Source organism: Muscardinus avellanarius (genome assembly GCF_963383645.1).
Source record: "Muscardinus avellanarius genome assembly, chromosome: 4".
Classification (NCBI taxonomy): Eukaryota; Metazoa; Chordata; class Mammalia; order Rodentia; family Gliridae; genus Muscardinus; species Muscardinus avellanarius.
In genome coordinates, this window is record NC_137789.1 from 148172945 (window position 1) to 148193355 (window position 20411).

Sequence of the window (20411 nt, forward strand, 5' to 3'; positions counted from 1 at the left end):
TGACATACCATACTTAGAAGACCCAACAAACTCAATCAAAAAGCTTATAGAACTGATCAACAAATTCATCAAAGTGTCTGAATACAAAATCAATCTTAAAAAATTAGAAACTTTCCTGTATACCAACAATAAATCCACTGAATAAGAAATTCAGAAAACACTTCCATTTAGGATATCCCACACAAAAAGTAAAATACTTAGGAATAAATCTAACCAAGGAGGTGAAAGACATCTACAAAGAAAACTGTAAAACATTGAATAAAGAAATCAAAGAAGACCTTAAGAGATGGAAAGATCTTCCATGTTATTGAATAGGCAGAATAAATATCATCAAAATGACCATTATTCTAAAAGTGATCTACAGATTCAATGCAATACCCATTATATTACCAACATCATTCCTCAAAGACAGAAAAATCAGTTCTTAAGTTTATTTGGAAAAAAAAAAAACAGAATAGCCAAAGTAGTTCTTAGCAATAAGAACAATTCAACCTACCACACCAAGGGGTATCACAATATCAAACTATACTACAAAGCACAGTAATAAAAAAGCATGGTACTGGCATAAAAATAAACACATAGACCAATGGAGCAGAATAGAAGACTCAGAAAAAAACTAGCACACTTACAGACAATTTATTTTTGACAAAGGGGCCAAAAACATACACTGGAAAAAAAAGATAGCCTTTTCAACAAATGGTTTTGGAAAAACTTATTAACCATATGTAGAAAAATGGAAATAAACCCTCACCCTGCACAAAAGTCAATTCAAGATGTATCAAAGACTTGGAAATCAGGCCAGAGATCTTGGAGCTCTTTGAAGTGTGCATAGGCCCAACACTTCAACACATAAGCACAAGTAAAAACTTTCTCAACAAGACCCCCAAGGCACAAGAAATTAAAAGGAGGCTCAATAAGTGAAATTGCATTAAACTGAAAAGGTTCTGTGCAATCAAGGAAACTATATAGAATCTCAACAGAGGATGCATGTAGCAGAACTGGATTTAGGGGAAGTCATTTACACAGACCTGAGAAGACAGGCTTCTCATCGTGTCCCATTCCTTTATAGCATTTGTATATGTGGAAAGTCAAATCTTTTTGAAACATCCTGAAATTTGAACCTGCTTCAGTTTACAAAATGACTTTTTATAGTCTTTATTGTTTCTGTTTTTGGTTTTTACTAATTAAATAAAAGAGGATGGAAAGCCCTTCACTGCCAGATCATGTAGACATTTTAGGGTCCAGCAATTATGCAAAATAAATTGTTTTTTCTATTCCTTGTCTTTGTGTTAGTTCATTCATTCAACATGGAAGTTATAAGAGTCTGGTATGTGTGAAACACTGGCCTAGATGGGTGCTGAGTTAAGACAAGGAGACCCAGAGAATCCCAGCTCTTATGAGCATGGTGGCTTTCAAACAAGGTGGCCTTCCCAGAGCATCCAAGGGAAACAAGGGAATGAGGACTAGAGAGTAATCCCTAGGGGGGGCAAAGGCTGAGATGGAGAAAATTTGGTTGGAATTTCCAAAGCTCCTATTCATAGATTCTTTTCTTGAACTTCTGTACTTATTTTCATATTTCTCTTGCCAAATGTTCTTGAACTTTCTTGGTATGCAAAAAGTTTTACTGCTATTTTTTAAACATTAACCTATAAATTTTATTGGAAGATTAAATTATAATTTGACCAATTTTGTCCTACAAATGTGGTTATTTTTATGATTTAATCTACATCTGTAACACTCTCAGGTAAAAGGTTCTGGTGTCCCTGTGTAACTTTTTAACAGTGCAATTTAAACAATCTAGCAAACTAAAAACATCTTAGTTCTCTACCAAACACTTCTTTTTCAGAGAACTTTGCCAAGACCATTTGGAGCCACTGAGTTCTATTTTTTTCTTATTCATAGTTTCATCAGATGTTAGGGTCACTGATTGTACTGCTATGCTCTCAGCGGTACCCCAAATCCCTGTTATTGCTTTGTTTATTCTTTCCTATGTGATTTTGTTGAGAAACAAGCTACTACTGTGGACTACCAACAATAAACTCAGAACTGTTTTTCTAGAATAAAGGTCTCTCTGGAAGCATTGTTCCTAATTCGTTGTTTGAGGGGAAGACCAGATGACAGAGAAACTGCCCGGGCACGTGAGCCTTCAGAGGTGTTTCAGGATGACTATTATCAAATCTTTGAAACAGTTTTGCATCATGCTCATCCCTGGACTTGATCAAAGTGTGAACTAAAAGAGGAGGCCACCTAAAACTTTCGCCTGAATGCAATGATGGTGATTCTGAGCATTACATAAGCACACAGAAAGAACTCCTCTTATCTACCACTTTCTCATCTTCCCATGGGCTCCATGGAAAACTTTTTCAACTCTATTTATCTAGACTTATCTATGATTAAAATTAGAAATAGATCCTTGGAACCTGCTTTTTTCATGCCATTTTTCCCTGGCACTGCCCAAAAACGATAACACTCACTTATAAAAGGAGCTCTCAGCGGCAACTGGTTGTCCGTGGAACCTGACAGATCTGCCACGGTAAGTCAGGAGTAAATTTTCCAGGATAATTTATTGGAATTCTCCCATTTCCCCCAGAGATCTAAGACAACTTGGATTATAGCAGTATTTTCAAGCGTATTTAATCAGATTCAGTCATGTTTTCTCCTTTATGTAGATGCTGCCCTTCTGGACACTGGCACTGCTGCTGGGATCAGTAGCAGGTAACAAAAGATATGCATGTGTACTTTGGGGATTCTGACTCTGTGCAGTCATTTCCAGGGCTGTGAGGGCTGAATCTATGCCAAGATAAGGACAGGGAGTAGAGCCAGGAAGACACGGGATCTGGAGTACAAGGCATTGAAGTGTATTTGCTGGATAAAATCTTAAGCAATGCCCAATTTAATTAGAATTTGAGATAAAAAAGAAATAATTCAAATAGTGAACATATTACATATTTCTATAAAATATACTATTTATCTAAAGTTCAAATTTAACTTTTAATTTCATTTTCTGGGTCTAGCACCACTCCACTCAGAAATTCCTTCAGGGAGGGGGTTGAACCCAGGTTTAATCACCTACAACTCTATGACTGGCAGGATTCGGGGGCCCCCTGAGCTTTTGGATCTTTGTGAAATGGGGATAATGACCTCAGCCCCCTAATGGGATGACTGAGCGACTTAGGCATGATCAGTAAGTCATCTTGTCCAGCATCTGGCATGAGTAAGCTTTGGAGGAATACAGATCCCACAACAGCTGCAACTCTTACTCCTCTGTTGATCTGCACTTCTCCAGAGCCTTCCCTAGAGTTGTCCCTTTATACAGTAACATGCCAGCCCATAGTTGTGGCAAATCATGGATTTTTGTTGTTGTTGCTTGTTTGTGAAAACCTTCTTCATTGCAGGAATCCTTGATAATCCTCAAACATAGGTCAGATACCTACATGCTCAGACTGAGTGGAGAGACAGAATTTTGCATGAAACATATTTCTTCATCCAAAGTTCAGAGCCAGATGGTAGTTCCTGGGAGTTGAAAGTCTCTGCACCTGCTGCGCCCACCAAGGTCTGGGACACAGGCTGCCCCATTCTTGAGAACCTGTGGCCCAGAAACCATATATAGGTTGAGAGGCTGAAATGAGTCCCTGCCTAGGACTGAGCAGAGACAGAGGAGTGAGCCAGTCCCCGAGGCAGAAATGAGGAGCAGTATCAGGCGCTGTCTTTCAGAGCATGTAGGTAGGAGGGTGTTGAGAAATTAGAAGACTTGTCACTGAATGTGATTTTACTTGTCCTAGAGATCATAAAAAGGAGAATTCTGGTTAAACTAATGTGCTAAAAACACTTCTGGGTGATTTCAGGAAAAGAAGTCTGCTATGATAGACTCGGGTGCTTCAGCGATGATTCCCCTTGGGCAGGGATCGTGGAAAGACCTCTGAAAATATTGCCCTGGAGTCCAGAGGACATCAACACTCGCTTTCTCCTGTATACTAATGAGAACCAGGATAACTATCAAGTAAGAATACACATTGTTTTCATCACTTAGTTACACGTGTTTTGTGCAACTAGTATACTGAATATTCAAATCCTCACCTAACGAGAACAAATCAGAAATTTTTTGTAGCCTGTTATGGGCATGACCTTTAATATTATTTATGTAACTTATTTATAAAAGGTCAATTAACTTCATGTTAATTTTGTTCTATCTTCATGGTACTCTCAAAAGATCATAAATATAAGGTAATATGCATATAATACATTCCACAAAAATATAGAGTTCTCCAACATTTATGCAAGTAGTCCCCATGGAAGATGTCTCAACTTAATAGTTTTTTGTCCTTACAATGGTGGGAAAACAATATGCATCCAGTATCAATCATCCTTTGATTTTTGAATCTTAATCTTTTCTGGGCTAGTGATATTCTAAACAAAACTCTCTTACTAAGCAATAGCAGCACAGCTCAACTCATAGTGAGCCACTGGTCGTGAATGTAAACAATGATACGCTACCTACACTATAGTGTATTGCATTGATGTTATGGTGTTTGGTAGTTTCAGTGTTTTTTCAATGCATTTCAACTTACAGTACTTTTGACTTACTATGGGTCTATCAGGACACAAACCCATCATAACTGGAGGAATATCTATGTACAGATATAACTCACAATGTTGGATACGTAGGTAGATTAAGATATATATCAAATCACACATATACAAAGACTTCTACTGTGCAAAAATAGGATCTTAATGACAAATACGGCAGACATATCATCTTAAGATGAAAAACTGCAATATTTGTATGATGACTGGAAAGTAACAATTTGGGGATGATTATGAATAGCTTGGCTATTAAGGGAGAGTCCTTACCAGAGTCCCAAATACCAGTAATCTTCACCTATGACCTCCTTCCACATCTTCTAGAGAATAGTTCTAGAGAATATTGATATAATTAAGAAACTTAACCTGTAACACTTTTCTCCCCAAAACAGAGAGTCACTGCAGATTCATCAATTATCAGGAGCTCTAATTTCAGAACAGATAGAAAAACTCGCTTTATCATTCATGGATTCATCGACAAGGGAGACGAAAGCTGGCTGGCCAATATGTGCAAGGTGAGACCTGGTGAACTCTTAAGGGAAGATTGTCTCAGGAGTGATAATTAGGAGCCAGAACACATGGCCCCAAGCAGGAGGACACATTCTGGTCACCATGGTACTGCAGGATCCACTGGTCCTTGGCTTCCCAGGGGAGTTCCAGATGGTAGTGTGCAGAGGGGCCCTGGACTAAAGATGGCAGGTATTTGGTGGCTCCAGATATTTGGTGGCTCTGGTTTACTACCAGAGATGTTTCAAAATTTTAGCAACAGCAAGCTGCATGTGGTGGCACATACTTCTAATCCCAGCATTTGGGAGGCTGAGACAGTAGGATCACAGTTCACAGACATCCTCAGCTACTACTTAGGCCCTTTGCAACTCAGTGAGACCCTGTTTAAAAATAAAGAATCAGAGCCGGGCGTGGTGGCGCATGCTTGTAATCTCAGTGCTTGGGAGGCTGAGACAGTAAGATTACACAGTTTTGAAGCCAGCCTTAGCTAATGAGTGAGGCTCTCAGCAACTTAGTGAGACCCTGTTTCAAAATAAAGTATAAAATAGGTCTGGAGTATATCCAAGAGGTAGAAATTCCCTGGGTTCCACCCCCAGTGCCACAATAAAATAAAATAAAATAAAGAATAAAAACATAGGGCTGGGGGTGTAGCTTGAAGGTAGAATGTTCCTTGGTTCCATCCCCAGTACTGAAAAAAAAAATAGCAATAGCAGCTGGATACCAGCTAATATAGGCCCCTGTATGTTCATTAGTTCATTAGCTTTTAAATTCTTTTTTTTTTTTTTGTAGTAGTGTTAGGGATTAAACCCAGGAGCATTTTACCTCTAAGTTACAACCTCCAGCCCAGTTTTATTCCCTATTTTGAAACAAGGTTTTGCTAAGTTTCTGGGGCCCTCGCTTAATTTCTGAGGCTGGCCTAGAAGCCTCAGCTTCCCAAATACAGGGATGAGAGGTGTGTGTCACCACTTCCAAGTGGCTTTTAATTTCCATGCAAAGTGCTAACATCTTATTTGTCCAGACGATCACCTTCCCTTCCATTTTCCCAGGTTATCCTCCTCTATTCCAGTAGTGATGTCTAGGACATCATCATGGTTTTTTATTTCTGGTTTCTGTTTTCTCAGCAGAAGTGATCCTATTTTCTTTAATTGGCCTTTGGCTCTGTTCTCAGTGATAACACAGATTTAAAGGACAGAAAATTAAACGAAATATTTTTTCTAACAACTAATAATGCTTGAGGAACCATATTGTTGATTCATTTATTTGTGTTTATTCACATTTTCATCACATTTCTGTGGCTGTGGTGGCATAATGCTGTAGTCATTTCTTCAGTGGTGTCAAGAAAAAGACACAGAGCCCTTCCTAAAAGCATGGAATTTTTCACCTGTCTTGGACTCAAGCCATCCACAGAGCACAGGGTTGATACCGAAGACAGAGGAGCACACGAGAGTTCATTTGGTTCCTGTGTTCCGAGCAATTAGTAAAAGCACAGTTCACCTGCTACACACTACTTTCAATTTGGTTCTTTTTTTTTTTTTTTTTTTTTTGGTGGTACTGGGGTTCCTGGAAGCCCTTCTACCTCCGGGCTACACTCCCAGACCTACTTTTACATTTTTGTTTGGAAACAGGGTCTCCTAAGCCAGCGCACGCGGCTGGCTTCGAACCTGCGCGATCCTCCTGTCTCTGCCTCCCAAGCGCGGGGATTACAAGCGTGCGCCACCACGCCCGGCACAATTTGGTTCTTAATGTGGGAGGTTAATGATAGCTTTTTACTCAACAGTGAAGGAAAGAATTGTGCTTTTTAGCTCAAAGGAAATATACGTTTTATACAATTTATGCTTTTTTTTTTTTTTTTTGGTGGTTCTGGGGTTCCTGGAAGCCCTTCTACCTCCGGGCTACACTCCCAGACCTATATTTATAGTTTTTATTTGGAAACAGGATCTCTTAAGCCAGCGAGGCTGGCTCCGAACCTGCGCGATCCTCCTGTCTCCACCTCCTAAGCGCGGGGATTACAAGCGTGCGCCACCACGCCCAGCTCAATTTATGCATTTCTAAGATCCCCAAAGTATGATTTTACATGCATTTGATTTGCTTTGGCAACTCTTGTGTGATGATGGAAAGGAGCTAGGAAATCTCATTTGAACAAAGTAATACTTTTCCTTCCTTTTTCACTTGCCACTCTCATCCCTTCTGGTTGTGATGTCTAAGAAAACCATGACATTTTTCCATTCTGGTTGTTCACTGTTTCAGCAGAAGTGATTCTATTTTCTTTCCTTTGCCTTGGACTATGTTCCCAGTAAACGTGATTAAATCAGAAGACTGAAGAACTGGGATTCCAGCCCTGGCTCTGTTCTTAGCTAACACCCCATGCAGAGTTTTATGCTGCTATCTAAGAACAGCCAAACTGGATTCATGTTGTATTATTTAGAAAAACTGTTTTCATTCTTTGAATTTTTCCTCTGTGGGAGAATAGAAGTGGATATGTTTCCCAAGATTGCTTCATTATTCTTAATTTTTTTTAAAGTTGGGAATATGTGTAAACATCTACTTGAACACTTCCTACCAGAACCATTCTTCATAACACAATGTTTATACCCATCAACATAGTTTTCAGTAGATAACTGGTAGACTGTGCTGTTATGTGAGGTAATTTCAGTGATGTACAATAAGATATGTTCATCCAAAAACTCTGGTTATTCTTTTCATCATGAAAAGGCTTACTTCTTTACCTTCAATATATTTGATTTTAAGGGGTTCTAACAGTCTTCCATTCATTCAGTAAGTGTTTATTGAACACTTACTCTATGCCAGGACCAACATGTCCTGAGGCATACAGCACCAAGGATACAGTAGAGGAGACAGGCAATGTCCCCAGCTGTGTTCTAGTAGGGAATAGTGTAGCCCTATTGCATTTATGAAGCTCTAATAAAACAATCTGTTATATGACTTGTGATACAGTTCTCTCTGAATCAAATGTCTATGCATCCAATCCCAAGAAGGCAGTTCCAAAGATGGTCACACTCCATACTACACTACAGGAGGGATTTCATATCCATTAGAGACTAGCTGCTTTGGTCATAGCTTTGGGGTTGAAAGTGATTTGATGTAGTACTGGTCAAGAAGGAAATTTATCCTTGTCACAAAATGTATTAATTATCAGTTAAGATCCTGAATTACTTACCTACTTATTGCATCTCTCCCCTCAGACCATGTTCAAGGTGGAAAGCGTGAACTGCATCTGTGTCGACTGGAAAGGAGGCTCCCGAACTGGGTATACCCAGGCCTCACAGAACATCCGGGTTGTGGGGGCAGAAGTGGCCTATTTTGTTCAATTCCTTCAGGTAACTAACTCCAGGATACATAAAGTCCCATGCACATCTTTTTCTGGATTCTATTTCTAAAACAAAACCTGGTGGTATGTTAGTTGATAAAGACATTTCTCTCCTGAGATATGGCTTTCAGCTTGGTCAAAAAAATGTAGGAAAAAATCTGTTTGGGCATAATTAATAACCTATTTAATTCAATAACATAGTTTGTATTTAATTAAGTGAACTTATTCAAACAATGAAGTAGATGGTATCTACTGAATTCTAGCAGTTTTTGTTTTAATTTTATCAGTTATTACCAATTTGACATGGCAATATCAATCTCAAGGTTAATTTTTTTGTTTTTGTTTATGTTCTGGAAAAAAGCACAATGCTATAGTCTAACTTGAATGAGTGATTAAAACACACAAAATATTAAACTTGAATGTGCTTAAATAATTGTTCTCATTATGACCTTTAAATATTTGCTTCATCATCTCTGGGTAGCAATTCCATGAGCCCTTCCTTCAAGGGTTCTCTCTACATAGTAGAACAAAATAGAGGTCTATGTCCACTAGTTAAATGATTGGTATTTCTCATTATAATTATGACAAAAAACAGAAAAGCAAGTGCTTCAAAGAAGCTACATAAGAAATCTTAAAATCAAGGTTTTGGGGTCCCTCTGTGCTCATTTGGAATTTTGCAACGCTTGAAAACATTTTGAAGAGTTTCCCCTCCCCAACAGTCTGAATTCGAATACTCTCCTTCCAATGTCCATGTGATTGGTCACAGCCTGGGATCCCACGCTGCTGGGGAGGCCGGAAGAAGAACCAATGGGGCCATTGGAAGAATCACAGGTTGGTGGTCAAAACAGTGAAAGCTACAAAATGAGGCTACATGAAGCCTCTATGGAATCAAAAGGGAAGTACAAGAGGAAATTTTGGTGCCCCTGCTTTGCATAGTTAGAAATCAGAATGTTCTGTGGCCTGGCATACTTTATTATCATCAATCTTTGGTCTTCAGTATGCCATTTAACATATATATATATATATATATTACATATATATACAACATTTATATATATATTACATAAACTAGAATATCAACTAGGAACATCAAAAGACCTAATGTAGCTATTTCTCCTGGAAAAGATATTTGGAAAAGATAACTTTTATGAATAATTATTATAAACAATAAAATAAATAAAATGGATCCCACAGAGCTAAAGTGCATATAACTAATTGTATTCTGCCTCCATAATAATTGACTAATTATATTCTGCCTCAATAGCAATGGCTTCTGAACACCAACCTGTAATCCCAAAGGTGAACGGAAGAGGGGCAAATGGTTAGGCTCCCTTGGTATTACAGTTCTGGTACTGCTAATTCAATTAAAAATACTATCTCATAAACCTCAAACTGGTTGCTTTTGGCCAAGGATCACATTTTGGCTATCCAGATCTAAAAACAGCCCTGTAACCTTATGAAGAGGACATTGCTATCCTCGACCTGAAATGTGACTATTTCAATTAATGGCCACTTCCCTCTTCAATCTTCCAGCTTTCCATGTTGATCTGATGATCCACTGCTTAATTCTGTGTATAATTTGATGCATTTAAATTGATGAGAACATTGGGAATTTCTACATATTAATTGTCTGAAAAGAAATTTTTCTAGAACATTAACTCCCATAATTTGTCAATGTTTCCCACAGCCTACTCAGCCAGGAACCATGATCCTTTCCCTCCTGGGCAATTATAGTATAGCAGACTCTTTCAGCCTGGATAGTTTTTAGTCCAGTGTCTCTTTTCTGGTAAATGCTGCTAATGACTAGGGTTCTCCAATGGATGATATAGTCTTATGACATTTATGATACCATAAGCATTCCTAAGTAGAGGCAAATTCTATGTTTGGGAAATTTCACTTTCAAGCAAAGAACAAACTAAAAGATTTCTCTTTTAAAAAAGAGTAAGGTGAGGAAGAATTTGTTTATCTCTTCCTGTGTGGCTCATGATTGCAGTCAGGTGTATAACTAATGGAGAAAGGTGAACCACATGAACAATAACATTGTTAAGGACATCCTGTTTGCTTTAGGACTGGATCCAGCCGAACCTTGCTTTGAAGGTACACCTGAACTAGTGCGACTGGACCCCAGTGACGCTCAGTTTGTGGATGTAATTCACACAGATGGTGCCCCAATAGTCCCCAACCTGGGTGAGTTCCACAGCTCCTCTTTCTGTAGGATTTTGAGACTATGCATTCGAGTGTTTTAAAGTGTCCTGTATTTATAAAGTAACATAATCTTTCCCTAATTTTTAAAAATTCTTCAGGTTTTGGAATGAGCCAAACTGCAGGTCATCTAGATTTCTTTCCAAATGGAGGAATAGAAATGCCTGGATGTCAGAAGAATGTTCTCTCTCAAATTGTTGACATAGATGGAATCTGGGAAGGTAAATAATGATGTGTACAATAAGATTGATTTTCTTTTCTTTTTTTATATATAAATTAGAGTAATATTTTTTTATTGGTGCACTGTATTCATACATCATAGTGGGATACAAACTTTTGTAGACATACATGCACACATCGCCCTGTCACCCCCCACCCGATCCCCACCCCATTCTCTCCCCATCGCTCCCTCCAATGCTTGGCTTAGTGGTTGACATCTAGTATTATAGCAATTTATCCAGAATTAAAAATGATAATCTCACATAACAGTTTCATTTGTCTGATACCAAGCTTTTGATGACTTAAAGATAATATTACAATATTTCTTTTTACTTTCTTTCTTACCAGAGAATATTTTTTTCTATTTTTTTAGGTGAAACTATCATATATTTATATATTTATTTTTCAGAAAAAAATCTATCCTAATATGGAATATGGACTCTAGATACCCAAAACAATCTCGAAAAAGAACAAAGCTAGAAGATATATATTTTCTGATTTCAAACCATATAAAGCTACAATAATTGAAACAGTGTAGTACTATTCTAAAGGCAGATATATAAACCATTGGAGTTAAATAAAAGTCTAGAGCTAAATTCTTCCCTATATTGTCAAGTTATTTTTGATAAGGTTTCCACGAACATTTGGTGGTAGAAATAATAATCTTTTAACTAAATATTGTTAAAACATAATAATTACATGAAAAAGAATAAAGTTGGACCCTACCTAATCCCATATACAAATATTAACTCAAAATAGATAAAAGACCTAAATATAAATCTTAAGACTATAAACTTTTAGGAGAAAATCTGGGTCATAAAAACCTCACAACATTGAAATTGGCAGTGATTTCTTGGATATGATTTCAATGGCACAGGCAACAGAAGAGTATACAAACTCCCTAAAAAATAAAAAAAATATTGTATATCCAAAGACAATGTAAACAGAGTTAACAGTTACTAATAGAATGGGATAAAATATTTCCAAATGCTATATCTGAAGGTATATTAATATTCCAACTAGAAATCCTAAAAATTAACAACAATAAAGGCAAACAATACCAGTTAGAGATAGGTAAAAGACTAACATAAGTAATGAATCTCCACAGATAACCAATCTTAGTTGTCTGTTGGATGGAAACTCTTGTTTCTCTGGTTCTGGTGTGTGTTGCCTATTTCTTCTTTGTAGTTCATCTCTTTGAGTATTTTCTCTAGTGCTGGTTTTGAAGACATAAATTCCTTCAGTTTCTGTTTGTCATGGAAGCTTCTTCTTTCTCCATCTAATTTGATAGAAAGTTTTACTGGGTAGGAAATTTTTGGCTGGAAGTTGTTTTCTTTCAGAGTTTGGAATATGTTACTCCAAGCCCTTCTGGCTCTCATGACTTGGTTTGGGAAGTCTGGAGTGATTCTAATTGGTTTGCCTCTGAATGTCACTTGGCCCTTTGTTTTTGTTGCCTTTAAGATTCTCTGCTTGGCTTCCACATTGGTCATTTTGACAATTATGTGGCGTGGGGATCCTCTTCTCGGATCCTGTCTAAAGGGAGTTCTATAAGTTTCCTGGACCTGTGTATCGACCTCTTGCTCTATGTTTGGAAAATTTTCTGCTATTACTTCCTTGAAGAGATTGTTGATCCCTTTGGTTTCACTTTCTTTTCTCTCCTCTATTACAATTATTCTTAGGTTAGCTCTCTTAAAATGGGCCCATATTTCTTCAATATCAGATTCCTGCTGTCGGATATTTTTTTCTAGATTAGAAACTATGCGTTCATTTTTGGAATGATCATCTTCTAAGAGCGAGATTCTGTTCTCCATGTGGTCTAATCGGTTGTTTGTGCTTTGAATTGAGGCCTTTACTTCATTAATTGCATTCTTTATCTCTTTTTGGCTCTCTCTGAATTCTTTTTGAAGCACCTCTATTATTTCTACAGTTATTTTCCTGATTTGATATTCTAGAAATCTCTGATTTTCTGTTTTATTGGGTTCTGATGTTGTGGGGTTGTGGGCATTCATTGCTCCAGTATTATTCCTCTTTCCCATGATTTCGGAAGTTTGTGCCTTCTCTGGGTTCTTTCCTTGGGTCACTATGACTTCACTTAAGGTGTTCTGGATCTCGAGTCAGTAGTATCTCAGACCCCACTACTCCTTTACTGGGTTGTATCACAGAGTCTCTGACCCAGAGAGTCGATAGAGGCTGCTTTAGACTGTGGGGGGTGCCAGGTTGCACGTTCTCCTATTGTGTGATATCTCTGCCACCGCCACTCCCCCACTGAGTCAAGTCCCAGGGAGTACAGTACTGGGATTTCTCCTCTGTGGCCTGCAATTTGACTCACTGTTCTTGAGTACGCAGAGGTAGCTGTACTGGATTCGTTGAATTCTCTGCTGCTGCCGCCGGTGGCAATATGGCACCGCTGCTACGCCCTCGGCCGTGAGGCTGGTGTATTTCTTCTTGGTTTTGATTTCCACCCTAAATCCCTGCAGCGTGTGCTGAGCTCAGCCACTGGGAGCTTTAGATTTTACCTGCGGCGAGAAATCCCGCCTGGCAGTTCCGCAGCAGCTTACCTTGGCTTGCTGTAGCCATCTGGTGAATATGCCGCTGCCGCCGGCAGTATGGCGCTGCTGCCGCGTCCTCGGGCGTGAGGCCAGTGTATCTCCTCTGTGGCTCTGAGCTCTGTTCTCAGTCCGCTTTCTCTCTGGAGCCTGGTGATTTTTTTGTTTCTCTGGTGATGGTGTTTTCTGGCTATGAAAGGCGCTGATTTTGTGGTAATGGAGATTGGTGTTAGCGGGGCTCTTAAGCCCCGCTTTTCTCGGTCGCCATCTTCCCGGAAGTCCAAGATTGATTTTCATTGGGGTAAAGTTTGTGTTTTATTTTTCTTTATAATTTTATAGCCCTCATATTTTACAAGGTAAAAAGCTTTGACATTCATCCTTGAGACACAGGATTCCACTTGGGCATGTGGGCATGAGAAGCCTGTTAAAAAGAAACTGTATTTTCAATCAACTTTGTAAAAACCTAATTCAGGGAATATATTATTAAATTGCACTTACATCTATATGGATTCATCTGTTCCTTCTCAAGTTATTTCTCCATTTCATTTAACAATGACATTAATTATTATAATCTGTAAACATTACTTTATTTGATTGTATAACAAGTCATGAATACATTGCATACATATTTTTGTGATGTGATCTTTATGAGTTCATACTAATTAGAGAAATATAATCAGTAGCTATATCCTGGTAATGACATTAATTTAGAAAAATAATATCTCACTGATGTGTAATCATGTTTGATTTCACAGGAACTCGTGACTTTGCAGCCTGCAATCACTTAAGAAGCTACAAGTATTATACTGATAGTATTCTCAACCCTACTGGCTTTGCTGGATTCTCTTGTGACTCTTATAGTGTTTTTTCTGCAGTAAGTAGATTCCACCTCTCACTAAAATTTTACTTATTTTATTATATTATCTTTGTGTTATGTTGGGAATTCAATCTAGGGTTTTGCACATGCTAAACATGCTCTGTCCTACTGAGCTACATCCTCAACTCCTCCAGTTTAATTTTGTGACTGTCACTCCTCATGACTGGTGTGGTTTGCTAAACAGGACATCATTCAGTGAATGTTTATGTTTTTTATATTTAATATATTTAGCCATATTTTAATGTATTTTAGTAACAGTGAAGAATTAGAATGCTTTAGTGAAATGGGCTTTTAAACAAAATTATCCCACATCTAAATTGTTCTACATCACTTTTCTATATATCAACTAAGTGTTTAGACTCATTTTGTAAATATGTTAAACAAACAAATAAAACCTAGTTTATGTTTATAGGATATTCAATGAACATGGACACTTTCTCTTAAATGGTGACCTTTTAAGCTGTAGAATCATGGGCATAAGGAAATTTTGGTGTAATCATGATTTTTTTCTTGAGTTTTGATATTGTTTTGTATTTTCTTGATATCTACATTGAATTCTTATATGAAATTGAACTATATATATATATATATATATATATATATATATTGTATGTTATATTTTGTAAAATAGACTTCTTTTTTTTTTGCACTTGAACCCAGAGGTATTCTATATTTAAGTGAGGCCACCAGTCTGATTTTATTTCTTTCTTGGAAACAGGGTCTCACTAGGTTGCTATTAACTCACTAAGTTGCCAAGGCTGACTTTAAACCCACAATACTCCTGTCTCAGCATCCCAAGTACTGGGATTACAAATGTGTGTCACCATGTCTAGCCAAGACAGACTTTTTATTATAATTTTTTCAAATAAAAATTTTAATCTATGCTATTCCATAAAGAAGTTTTCAGGATAAAATCATAATTACCAAGGAGATATACCTTAGTTTCTAAAAGAGAAGACTTCAGTTGTGGTTTTAGGATTCTTTAAATAGCCAAATAACTTGGGCAAAATAGTTCACTTCTCTAAGACAGCTTCTTAATTTGCAAATGCAAATATTGATACTGGTGGCAGATTAAATGTACTTATTAAGAGAATTAATGTGATGCTATATGTTAATTGCTTAGACCAATGGGCTTTTCCCGCAAAAAAAAAAAAAACAAGTTAGTATGCCATGAGTTATAGCTATTATGGGGAAGGGGTTTGTATTTTAGTCATATTAATTGATTATATAGTCACAAAAATATGTTATTTATTTAGTATAACTTTAATTTTATATTCCTACAGCTAAATCTATTAACCTCAGATCTCATGCTGTTAAAACAGTCTGGTAAAAAAGTATAAACAGCCCTTGGGGTGATGCTCATCACTTTGTTAAGAAGATGTCTCTGTCTTGCAGGTTTCTCTGCCTTTGGCTCCCTTTCTAACTTCACAAAGCAGCTCTAGGGTCAGATGATCCTCGTGGTGGTCCATTCAGTGTGTTCTCCACAAGGAATGAAGTGGGGGTCCATTGGTTCAGGGTTTCTTGATTACTTTAGACTCTGGGTTATATTCATGACTGCCTTGTGGAAAGTCACACCTGTAACATTTAGAGATGAAGTCTGGGGTGTGTCTACTTTTCTGGTTTGGGTCATTTCCTTAGAAAGCTTTGGCTACTTCTTCCTGGCTGCCTCAGTTGCCCTTTAGCATAACAGATGTCATGGCCATCCCCTGGTTCATCAGTAAAGGAGCCCACCATCACCCTTTACAGTGAAGTGGCTCTCCTTTCCATGTAGGAATTTAGATTACTTGTCTTACCAACTCTCTTCTTCCCTCTCCATTTCTTTTATAACAGTCCATTTGATACAAAAGGGAAGGCATTATATTATGTAATTAACTGTCTTCTCTACATTCCAGCCTCATAGTTAAGGCTGAATGGTCAACTGAACTGTTTTTCTCCACATTGGGAGAATTCTAAGATCTGAATCCTTTAGTCTTGGCTCTGCAAAACGCAAACTAAGGAAATTGAGAAGCCTCAGTTTTGAGCCTATGGGCTTCCTAATGAATCCTGTTTTGCATATCAGAGGCTGTTCTTTATTATACAATATTTCCAAAATAAATTTCAATTGCCATGCAGGAAGGTGGCTGTCTTGGGGCAAAAGAGAAGAATACATATACTTAAATGTTTCCACTGTATGGTTTTTATAGTGTTTTGTTTCTAACAGTGAAATTGTAGGTTTATCTTTGTGAATCATAAAAATTGCTAACCTTTTCAGAGACACTATTAAAACCCCTTTTACTCAGAAAGGACCAGCTTTAGAATATTTGGATTATTGGGAAAGAAAATATGGAGCGCTATTAAATGAAAGAGCATCCTCAATCAACATTTGTTTTTACTAGGACAAGTGCTTCCCCTGTTCAAGCCAAGGATGCCCACAGATGGGTCACTATGCTGATAGATTTGTTGGGAGAACAAGTGGAGTGGGCCAGAAATTCTTTCTAAACACTGGTGATGCCAGTAATTTTGCTCGTAAGTTTCTATTTTATTTACATTGAATTCCTAAACCTTTCTGTTTTATCATGCCTACTAATAATGTGTGAAACTGCTTTTCCATTTGAAAGTTATAAACACCTCTCCCCAAAGTGGGAATATACTTAATGCTATGTGCAAGGTAACGATGGCTAACTGGGGCAGGAGAGTGTGGAGTCCAAATGATTAGTGGGAGAAGAATAAATTTCTTCACATGTGATTCTTGTGTTGAATGCAGAAGGCTTCCTCTTCGGGCTTCCTCGTTTTCAGTTGAAAGTTCAAGGAGCAGAATCCTAAGTTTTTATACAAGGAGAAAAAGTATTTTATTCAAAGTGATAGCAGGAATGGTTGGAATAAGAATTGGGGAGATATTTCAGATTTAATTCCATTTGGTATGGGAATTGTAGGGTGTGTGAAGGGGGAGGCATGAGAACAGGCTCCAGGTTTTTGTTGTTGCTGCTGCTGCTGTTGTTCTGGGTAATAGAAAAAGAAAACTACAGAGATGAGATACAGTGGGATTGAGAAAACTGTAAAATTTAAAGATAAATTTTATTTTATCCTCAATTTGGCCCAGGCTAGAGCTAAAGGGAACTAACTCTTAACTACCTAAATTGATACAGTTCCAAGAGCAATGGAAAGTTGAGAGTAGAATTTTAAAAGTAAATGTAAACTACTTTGACAAAAAGATGACAGTACTCTAAAATCCACTGATAAAGGAAACTAAAACAAACTGCTGAAAATGTCACGTCCTACTATTTTCCCACTACCTTCTCACATAAAATTCTTAGAACATTCAAGAACAAATTGAAAGGCTAAAAAATTTTAAGCCAAATATACTGCTGTGTCTTTTAACTTGAAAATACAGCCATTGACAATGGAAATTCATCATCCTCCAATACCTGTTTCTTGAACATTTAGAGAAAGTAATGACTGTGACCATGTTCTTTGAAAAATTACTAACATCATGTACAAGTTACACAAAATTCTGTAGTAGTGGGATAGGATACAATCAGTTTTCAGTGTTTCTTATCTCTAGACTAACACTTTGCAAATTTTACCTCCTCTGCAGGTTGGAGGTATAAGGTAACTGTCACACTGTCTGGACAGAAGGTTACAGGACACATCCTAGTTTCTTTGTTTGGAAATGGAGTAAACTCCAAGCAGTATGAAATTTTCAAGTGAGTAAAATATTGCTCTTAAACTGCTTAAATGTTAAATTCCGTGCATGCATAATATATATTACTGACAGAATAATTTGATTATTTTTAGCATATGAGAGTAGAGTACTGTTACATATAAAGAAAGAAAGATGGGCTTTTATACTTGCACTTCAATGTATTTCAGAATTTTAATATTTTCTCTGCTATTTTCTGGGAAACTCATAAATGTTTACTTTGATGCCTGATATCTGGTTTTATAATCAATAAATAGTTGTTCCCCACATATCAGTGGAGATTCATATGATTGGGCCATTAATTATACTGTGGGAACAAATTGTGACTAAAACATGTTGGAAGTTTTATTTTAAAGATGACTAAAGTGCTGTTAGTTATTGGTGCCAAAGCCTGTCAGTGAGTTAACTTATGTGTGTTAATTTATAAATACATAAGAATGAGAAATGTTCTGTTAATGTCAGCTAGAGAGGCATTATAAGACGTTTTCAAAAATATGTATATGTTGATATTTATAACTATTTTATGTGTATTTAATTCAAATATATTTGTTAATTTTTTAACTCCACAGGGGCACTCTCAAATCAGGCAATACGCATTCCAGTGAGATTGACTCGGATGTGGATGTTGGGGACTTGCAGAGGGTGAAGTTTATTTGGTATAACAATGTGATCAACCCAACCCTGCCCAGAGTGGGAGCAACCAGTATCCAAGTGGAAAGAAACGACGGAAGAGTGTAAGTAATGGAAATCAAGGGCATGGCGATGATTGAGTAGTGTTCACCATTCCCAAAAAAATTCTCCTTTACACTAAACTCCCCATAGGGATTCATCCATGCCCCAGCCACAACTTTTTCCTAATAATTTCTGTGTCCTTAGGAAGAAGCTTAGAATTTTAGTCTAGAAAAACAACTTTGATAGACCTGTAGGTAATTGTGATATTATCTGATATAAATTGTTAGAATGAGAATCTGGCTTCATGATCCCAAGGGAAAGAGAATGCCTTGTTGGGCAGATAAGCCTTTTGCTATTGGTGTAATTAATGTGTGGTTTATCCCTAAACTTTATGGATTAACCAAATTGTTTCTCAGATTGTCTGAAACTCATGTAACTTAAGAAGGGACAAAAATTGCTGTCCTATTCACTGGTCTTAGTGAAGAAGATGGTCCAAGCTGGATTAAGTGGCCCAATATTTGGGAGGCTGAGACAAGAGGATCCCATGTGTGAAGTCAGCTTCAACACCTTAGTGAAACCCTGTTTCAATTTTTGAAAAAAAGAGGGATAGGATATAGCTTGGAGATAGAGTATCCCTGGTTCAATCCCCAGTAACATAAAAGAAGAAGAATGACTAGGCAAAGAGAGCATAGAAAGATATAAAAATTAAGAACAAATAAGAGAGGGAGTAAATAGAAAACAAATAGACAATAACCTTATACCTAACCATGTTGATAACTGTATTAAATAAAAATGGTCTAAATACTACAATTAGAAGGCAAAGAATTTACACAGAATTTAAAAATAAATATCTAATTGTCTTATGTCTACATGAAATTTACTTTAAATATAAAAATACAATTTCAACAAAATTAAATGCCAGAAAAAGAAACACTGTCATTATGAAAATGCATACTAAAACCACAATGAGATATAACTATAAGCCTATTTATTTATTTATTTATTTATTTATTTTTGGTAGTACTGGGGTTCCCGGAAGCCCTTCTACCTCCGGGCTACACTCCCAGACCTATTTTTACATTTTTATTTGGAAACAGGGTCTCCTAAGCCAGCGCGCGCGGCTGGCTTCGAACCTGCGCGATCCTCCTGTCTCTGCCTCCCAAGCGCAGGGATTACAAGCGTGCGCCACCACGCCCGGCTAACTATAAGCCTATTTAAAGGGATAAAATTAAAAAGATTGACAATACTAAGCCCTGTTGAGGATAACAAGAGCCTTGAACTCTCATACACTGCCAGTGGGAATCGCAAACAATAAAACCACTTTGGTGGGTTTATGCCAGGTTAACAATTTATCTAAAAGGCAAAAATACACCTACCTATAATGCACCCATGCAAATCACAGTAGTTTCTCAATTGATAATTTTTCCTGTTGCTTGGTTTCAGTTACCCACAGTCAACCATGGGCTGTAAACAAGCAGAAACAGGGCCTCTCTAGTCTTTTATGTTGTTATTGTCAGCTGCCCTATATTTATACAACCGTTTTACAAGACTAGAAAGGAGAATCAGTCCTTTATAGTAGAACCCTCCTCCCTTCAGTCAATGTCATGTCTCTGGCTCAGATCGTGCCCCTCTCTCAGGCTGCAGTAGGGCAGGCAGCGAGAATCGCAGCTGTCTTCATGCTCAGCACTCCAACTAATGTCAGCAAGAGGTGACCTTTTGATGTTTTCTCTCCACAGATTCAACTTCTGCAGTGCAGAAACTGTGAGGGAGGAGGTCCTGCTCACCCTCACCCCATGTTAG

At 37.5% G+C, this 20411-nt stretch overlaps 1 protein-coding gene across 1 annotated transcript; it reads left to right on the forward strand.

Annotated features, from left to right (window-relative positions):
* Positions 1-2509: 2509 nt before the first annotated feature.
* LOC308262190 (pancreatic triacylglycerol lipase-like) lies at positions 2510-20411 on the forward strand (the record flags this gene model as incomplete). Its single annotated transcript, XM_080694617.1, has 13 exons — positions 2510-2533; positions 2670-2715; positions 3846-4000; positions 4974-5096; positions 8292-8426; positions 9136-9247; positions 10484-10603; positions 10720-10839; positions 14139-14257; positions 16636-16765; positions 17835-17943; positions 18509-18673; positions 20348-20411. The coding sequence occupies exons 2-13, from the start codon at positions 2670-2672 to the stop codon at positions 20409-20411; spliced, it is 1398 nt and encodes a 465-aa protein (XP_080550743.1). The 5' UTR covers positions 2510-2533.